This window comes from Dendrobium catenatum, unplaced genomic scaffold (genome assembly GCF_001605985.2).
Source record: "Dendrobium catenatum unplaced genomic scaffold, ASM160598v2 fragScaff_scaffold_931, whole genome shotgun sequence".
Classification (NCBI taxonomy): Eukaryota; Viridiplantae; Streptophyta; class Magnoliopsida; order Asparagales; family Orchidaceae; genus Dendrobium; species Dendrobium catenatum.
The window spans coordinates 22,173-29,534 of record NW_021319393.1 but is presented as its reverse complement, the minus strand read 5'-3'; the positions used below and the strand labels follow the sequence as shown (position 1 = coordinate 29,534).

General features: G+C 37.8%; 1 protein-coding gene across 3 annotated transcripts; it reads left to right on the top strand.

Annotated features, from left to right (window-relative positions):
• Window positions 1-676: 676 nt before the first annotated feature.
• On the top strand, window positions 677-6,989 carry LOC110097403 (probable phospholipid-transporting ATPase 4). 3 transcript variants are annotated; one of them, XM_028697423.1, is made up of 12 exons: window positions 677-897; window positions 1,332-3,294; window positions 3,379-3,489; window positions 3,616-3,892; window positions 3,969-4,057; window positions 4,416-4,503; window positions 4,590-4,799; window positions 4,895-5,020; window positions 5,140-5,238; window positions 5,492-5,683; window positions 6,018-6,093; window positions 6,163-6,989. In XM_028697423.1, exons 2-12 carry the CDS (start codon window positions 1,487-1,489, stop codon window positions 6,690-6,692), a joined length of 3,606 nt encoding a protein of 1,201 aa, XP_028553256.1. In that variant the 5' UTR covers window positions 677-897; window positions 1,332-1,486; the 3' UTR covers window positions 6,693-6,989. The 3 variants fall into 3 exon arrangements, with proteins under 3 accessions (XP_028553256.1, XP_020679427.1, XP_020679426.1); XM_020823768.2 differs by having other exon boundaries at window positions 3,978-4,057; window positions 6,018-6,989; XM_020823767.2 differs by having other exon boundaries at window positions 6,018-6,989.
• Window positions 6,990-7,362: the final 373 nt, after the last annotated feature.

Genomic DNA, 7,362 nt, shown 5'->3' with positions numbered 1-7,362 from the left:
AAGGATTTATTTGGGACAACTTTTTTATTTTTGATATATAAAAATTTAATTTAATTTTTTTTAATTCATAAAGTTTTAAAAAACAGTCCCCAATAAAGCCTAAATATCTTAATGATTAGCTGATTGAATACTGGATTATATATATATAATTTTTATTTTGTTATTTTTCTAATACTGTCATCGCATCCCACTAAATCTTTCTTAGTTTAAATAATAAAAGCGGCCAATGATAATCCCGCTTGCGCTGCAGTCGTAGGCCCGTAAGCTATTCCGGCGGTGTAGGTTACCGAACCCAACTGCATCCGAACCTATTTATTAGCTGTCAATGCTCCACCTAACTATACCACGTCGGACAAGTAATTGATTTCACGTCATTCAATTAATCACCTGTTTCCATGTTTTACGCTTACAGCTAAATAACCCAATGCAGTCGTTCCATGTGGACGCTATTCAAACTATTTCGCGGGCCCCGCGGTCGATCCAGCTCAACAATTTTTTTTAAGCTTAAATTCGATTTGGCATTTAAGAAAAATAAAAAAAAAGGAAAACGTTGTTTTCTTACCCCGCCAAAATTGGAGAACTATAAAGACACGTGGCAACGCGTGGTGTACGGTGCACGACGGTGATGCGGAGATCTGGTTGGTTAATAAATTGGGGAAAGAAAAATAAGAAAAAGATTTAATTGATGGAGGTGGGAATTTCCTCAAACAGGTTTGGGCTGTGTGATCTTGCAGCAAAAACTCTTCTTCACTGCAGGAGATCTCGATTTCTTTTACTTGTTCGTCTTCGCAATCCTCTATTGTCTTTGATCTGGGAGGAATTTAGGTCAGCTGTTGGGATTACGGTTCTTGAATCTGGGTATCTGAGGGTCATTTTGGCGTTTCGCCGGGAATTCAGGTGGGCTTTGCTTCTCTGTGTCGGTTCTGGATTCAATTGAGCTTTCTCTTTTCATTGTTGTTTGATTGGATTGTACGTGTCGCAATCTGGTTTTTTTTGTTGCGTTAATTCTTATGGATTCTTGATGTTGGTTGTTTTTTGAGTGTTTGATGTGTTCTGTGAGGGTGATCTTAGTGTGACTCTAGGTATTTTCATGGAGATTCTTATTTTTATGGTGTTTTTGCCTCTTTGAGTTACGACATTTCAGTCTTTTCTACTTTTCTTCTTGCTTAACCCTTCCAGGCAAACAGCAGATCTGGGAAAAATGTCGGCTCTGTTTTTTCTTTTTCTTTTTTTTTTTGCTGCAAATTTTGGAGTAAATTAATGTAGATTTTTCAGTTTATGATCTATTTATCTTTCTATTAATTCATTCTATATCGTGTAAAAACTTTCAGGCTTCATATTTTTGCTATGGATTCTGCTTTGGATTACTGGTCTCTGCTGGAAAATATATCACAGCTAATGGAGGGATGTAACCTGCTGTGTTCGAAGAATAATGGAATGCACTGAATAAGTTCTGTGCTGAAAAAGCTCTTGGGAGTGGAGAAGGATGGCGAGGGGTAGAATTAGGGAGAATCTCAGGTGGAGCAAGCTCTATTCTTTCTCTTGTGTCCGTCCATCTGTGCAATTAGACTCAGGTAATCCCCCCTCTCTCCAAGGACCGGGCTACTCTCGAGTTGTGCACTGCAACCAACCTCGGATTCACAGGAAAAAGCCTTTCAGATATCCCACCAACTACATCTCCACTACAAAGTATAATATCATTACTTTCCTTCCAAAAGCAATCTTCGAGCAGTTTAGACGGGTAGCGAACCTCTACTTTCTTCTTGCTGCAGCACTCTCTCTTACTCCAGTTGCCCCATTTTCTGCAATAAGCATGATTGCCCCACTATCGTTTGTTGTTGGGCTCAGTATGGTAAAAGAGGCGTTGGAAGATTGGAGAAGGTTTATACAAGATATGAAGGTAAATCTCAGGAAGGTCAGCGTCTACAAAGGGGGAGGGAAATTTGATTACAAGCACTGGCAAAATATTAGGGTTGGGGACATTGTCAAGGTAGAGAAGGATCGGTTCTTTCCTGCTGATTTGCTTCTTTTGTCATCTAGCTATGAAGACGGGATATGCTATGTTGAAACAATGAATTTGGATGGAGAGACAAACTTGAAGGTGAAGCGATCTTTGCAGGTAACTCTGTCCTTGGATGATGACGAGACATTCAAGGATTTCACTGGTACCATTAGATGCGAAGATCCCAATCCAAATCTATATACATTTGTTGGCAACTTTGAATATGGAAATCAGGTTTATTCCCTTGATCCAACTCAGATTCTTCTTCGAGATTCAAAGCTTAGGAACACTGCATATATCTATGGCGTGGTTATTTTTACTGGGCACGATAACAAAGTCATGCAGAATGCAACACATTCTCCATCAAAAAGAAGCAGAATTGAAAAGAAAATGGATCGGATCATCTATGTACTTTTTAGCCTTCTTTTGGTGATTTCTCTAATTAGTTCAATTGGATTTGCAGTCATGACAAAGCTTGGAATGCCAAAATGGTGGTATTTGCAGCCTAATAATACAACGAACTTGTATGATCCATCAAAGCCTGCTACCGCTGGAATCTTTCATCTCATTACGGCGCTTATTTTATATGGGTATCTCATACCTATTTCATTGTATGTTTCTATTGAACTTGTTAAGGTCTTGCAAGCAATGTTTATCAACCAAGATATACAAATGTTTGATGAAGAGTCTGGAAACACAGCGCAAGCTCGGACCTCAAATTTAAATGAGGAGCTTGGTCAGGTTGATACTATCTTGTCAGATAAAACGGGCACTCTAACTTGCAATCAAATGGACTTTTTGAAGTGCTCTATAGGAGGAGTGCCTTATGGTGTGGGATCTAGTGAAGTGGAAATTGCTGCTGCAAAAAAAATGGCTTCCGAAGCTTCAAATGCTCCAGAACAACAAAATATCAATCAGGATCTATGGGAGGACCAAGGGAATGACTTTGGATCATCAGAAATTCAACCGGATAATGGCATTTCTTTGAAAATGTGGAACAAGAAATCGCGGATTAAAGGTTTCAATTTTGAGGATGATCGCCTTATGAATGGAAATTGGACCGGCGAACCTAATAGAGACACCATTGTTTTGTTTTTCAGGATACTTGCAGTTTGTCACACCGCAATTCCTGAACTAAATGAGGAAACTGGTGGATTTAACTATGAAGCTGAGTCACCGGATGAAGGTTCATTTCTGGTTGCAGCCAGGGAATTAGGATTTGAGTTTTGTAAGAGGACCCAATCAAGTGTTTTTATCCGCGAAAAATATACTTCTGAATGTCCCACAGAAAGGTTAGCATAAGAGATGATTCTCTCTGAGCAGTTGCCTTGCATCATATACATCTCAGGTATCTAATCAGTTCGTGGTATTTGTAGGGAGTTCAAGATCCTTAATCTTTTGGAATTCAATAGCAAAAGGAAGAGGATGTCGGTTGTTGTGCAGGATGAATCAGGGCAGATAAATCTCTTCTGTAAAGGTGCTGACAGGTATTTACAGTGTTCTTTCATTCATTTATTTTTCTCCTTTTTATCATCTGAAGAAAGAAGAATCAATATCCACATCATTTCTTTGTTTTTAATATATATTTGCATTGATTTGATTGGTCCAAACAGTTTAATTCTTGAAAGATTGTCAAAAGACGGAAGACTCTATGAGAATGATACACTAAAACATCTAAATGAATATGGGGAAGTAGGGCTGAGAACCCTTGCTTTAGCATACAAGACGATAGGGATATCTGAATACACATCTTGGAATGATGAATTCATTAAAGCAAAAACGACCGTTGGACCTGACAGAGAGACACTACTGGAAGAAGTTGCTGATATGATTGAACGTGATTTAATCTTAGTTGGTGCTACAGCTGTGGAGGATAAATTGCAGAAAGGAGTAAGTATTTGTGCTGGCTTTTACCACAAGACTAATAATAACCATTAGCATTTTCAAATTCTCCATGCATCCCTAGGTACCTCAGTGCATAGATAAATTAGCCCAAGCCGGTTTGAAGATTTGGGTTTTAACAGGTGATAAGATGGAGACTGCTATTAATATAGGGTATGACTCTTTTGTCAATAATTCAGTTATATCATTATTTTTCGAATTTGGGAAATTTACATACATACCACTTTATAACATCTTATTTATATATCTAACATCTAAAATTTTAATATTACATACATACCACCCTATAATATTTTAATATCAAATATGCCACTCATATTTCCTTCTTACCACTCATATATTTCATTTCTACCACTCAGTTGATATAAATATGAATTATAGGTGGTATGTATGTAAATTATAGTTTTAGGTGTTAAATATGTAAATAGAATAGTATAGAGTGGTATGCGTAAATATCCCTTCTTTGTTTCTGTTCTTCTTAAGCTTAAGGAAATACTATTTGCATTTGCAGATTTGCTTGCAGTCTTCTGAGGCAAGGCATGAAACAGATATGTATATCCACAATGGACACCAACTTGATAGGGAAAGATGCAAAAATGGTATTATAGCTTGTGAGTGAACATTCAAATTTTGTTTTCTTTATCAGATGTGTTTCATTTTGTTATTATTATTGCTAACTGATCAGGCCATAACGGAGAACATGTTGATGCAAATCACTAATGCCTCCCTACTTGTGAATCTAGAGAAGGACCCTCATGCAGCATTTGCTTTAATCATTGATGGGAAAGCTTTAACCTATGCCTTGGAGGATGGTATCAAGAAGAAGTTCCTCGATCTTGCTGTAGAGTGCTCTTCTGTTATTTGCTGTCGGGTATCCCCAAAACAGAAAGCACTGGTAAAACAAGAGGGATTTAGCTTATTTTATTGTCCTTAATAAGAAACACCCACAAATCATTTCTCTAAGACATATTGTAAATCTGTTGATTCTAGGTGACCAGGTTAGTGAAAGAAGGAACAGGAAAAACAACTCTAGCCATAGGTGATGGTGCAAATGATGTTGGAATGATTCAAGAGGCTGATATTGGTGTTGGTATCAGCGGGGTTGAAGGAATGCAGGTATGAAACTCTTTTATAAACTTTCTCGGCTATTTAATGGTTTGTTTAGTCTCAGCTATTAATTGTTATCTCATGTTCAGTTTTTGCTAGCTAGCTTAGATCTTTTATGCTCTTGCCAGGCAGTGATGGCCAGTGACTTCTCCATTGCCCAATTTCGATTTCTTGAGCGACTTCTTGTTGTCCATGGCCACTGGTGCTACAAAAGAATAGCACAGATGGTAAGATGCCCAGCGTAGTTGTTTGCCAATTTTGCTTTGTGCTTTATATTTAGGCTTCGTTTGAGATGGCTTTCTTACTGCTTCTTAAAACGGCTTTTTAGTACAAAAATTAAATTTTTTGTATTAAAAAGCCGCTTTAAGAAGCAGAAAGAAAGTTGTCCCAAACGAAGCCTTAATCTTTGATATGCATGTGAGAGCCTTAGTTTTCTCCATGACAATTTTGCCTTGGATTATTAACTTTTTCCACTTTCAGATTTGTTATTTCTTCTACAAGAACATAGTATTTGGTCTCACCATATTGTACTTCGAGGCATTTACGGGCTTCTCTGGGCAATCTGTCTATGACGATTGGTACATGCTTCTATTCAATGTAATTCTGACATCATTGCCTGTGATATCACTCGGAGTATTCGAGCAAGATGTATCTTCAGAAGTATGCTTGCAGGTTTGTTTAACTTACATGTATATTATATTATGCTTTAGCTTCGAAGGTATGTGTACCTAAAATGCATGTGAGGCTTTATTTATATAATTGGTATTACTAAATCACATAACATTTTATACTGTTGCTGATTCTCTATGGTTTCGTTTGGGACGGCTTTTTTTATTGATTCTTAAAACAGTTTTTTAGTTTAAAAATTAAAAATTTTATATTAAAAAGTTGCTTTAAGAAGCAGTAAGAAATTGACTAGTTTTCCTCTAATTCATATTCTCAGTTTTCCCTTAATCTTCTTATTAAAAGTTTTGCTGATTAATTCCCACCTTAATATCCCATGCAGTTCCCCGCACTATACCAGCAAGGTCCTAAGAACCTATTTTTTGACTGGTACAGAATCTTCTGTTGGATGGGAAACGGTCTCTACTCATCCCTTGCCATTTTCTTCCTAACCATTATCGTACTAGACGATCAAGCCTTTCGAGCAGGAGGTCAGACCGCCGACATGGCCGTTGTTGGTACTACCATGTTCACCAGCATCATCTGGGCAGTTAACATTCAGATTGCTCTAACAATGAGCCACTTCACATGGATCCAACACCTCTTTGTATGGGGCAGCATTGCCACCTGGTACATCTTCCTTCTCGGTTATGGCTTATCTTCGCCGCTCTTCTCTCAAGACGAGTACTGTATCCTCATGGAGGCCCTCGCGCCGGCGCCAATGTACTGGATCATTAGTCTCCTCATTGCCGCGGCTTGTAACATTCCCTACCTTGCCCACATATCATACCAGAGAACTTTCCATCCCATGGATCATCAAGTGATTCAGGAAATTAAGTATTACAGGAAGGATGTGGAGGATCAGTCTATGTGGAATAGAGAAAGGTCCAAAGCAAGGCAAGAAACTAAGATAGGATTCACAGCAAGGGTGGATGCCACCATTAGGCAGCTAAAGGGTAAGCTGCAGAAGAAAATGTCTAACATAACTGTGCAAACTGCTCATAACATGCCAACTTAATTCACCCAGCCCCCTTTTTTTTTTTTGGTTTCCTCACATATTTTTATACTATACCTTTAGTCCCCTTTGTATCCATCATCTTAGCCATTTTGTTATAAGTTTGGCCATAAGCACATCATTTTGTCTTGTGTTCTATAGGGCAAGTTTTGAATACCCCATTATAGATTGCTGACAGTTTTCCTGTACAATATTTGTAACCTGGTTGGATTTGAGTTTGCTGACAGTTTTCCTGTACAATATTTGTAACCTGGTTGGATTTGAGTTTTCTTATTTTGTATAAAAGAATTGTCTCCTGAACTTGCAGACTTTTTTGCTCTGTTTTCCTGCATGCTATAGCCTTTAGATGAGGAGAAATTATTCTGCGGACTCCAGACGTAGCTTTACATCTAGACTCCAATTAAATTAAGACGTGTCTTTCTTAAGACCCGAGACCAGACAAACCCCAAATATGAAATTTTTGAAATCGCGACGGCCCACTTTTTTTTTTTTTTTTATGGTTTTAAAAAAGAGACCCACAAAAGTTCTCAAATATTTAGGGTTTTTGTGGAATAAAACATTTGGTGGCTGTTGAGAAAAAAAATGAGAAACAGACTATGAAAATGGAGATTGGTTTGGAGGACTTCGCTTACTCTGCAGAGTCATTGAAAAAGAATAAAAAAGCTTAAGAGTA

Bases quoted from the DNA above. Each gene is read 5' to 3' on its own strand.
- LOC110097403 (XM_020823767.2), top strand. From the start codon at position 1,487: ATGGCGAGGGGTAGAATTAGGGAGAATCTCAGGTGGAGCAAGCTCTAT. The intron at 4,800-4,894 runs GTAAAACAAGAG...TGTTGATTCTAG, and splicing joins CCCCAAAACAGAAAGCACTG to GTGACCAGGTTAGTGAAAGA. The intron at 5,239-5,491 runs GTAAGATGCCCA...TTCCACTTTCAG, and splicing joins ACAAAAGAATAGCACAGATG to ATTTGTTATTTCTTCTACAA.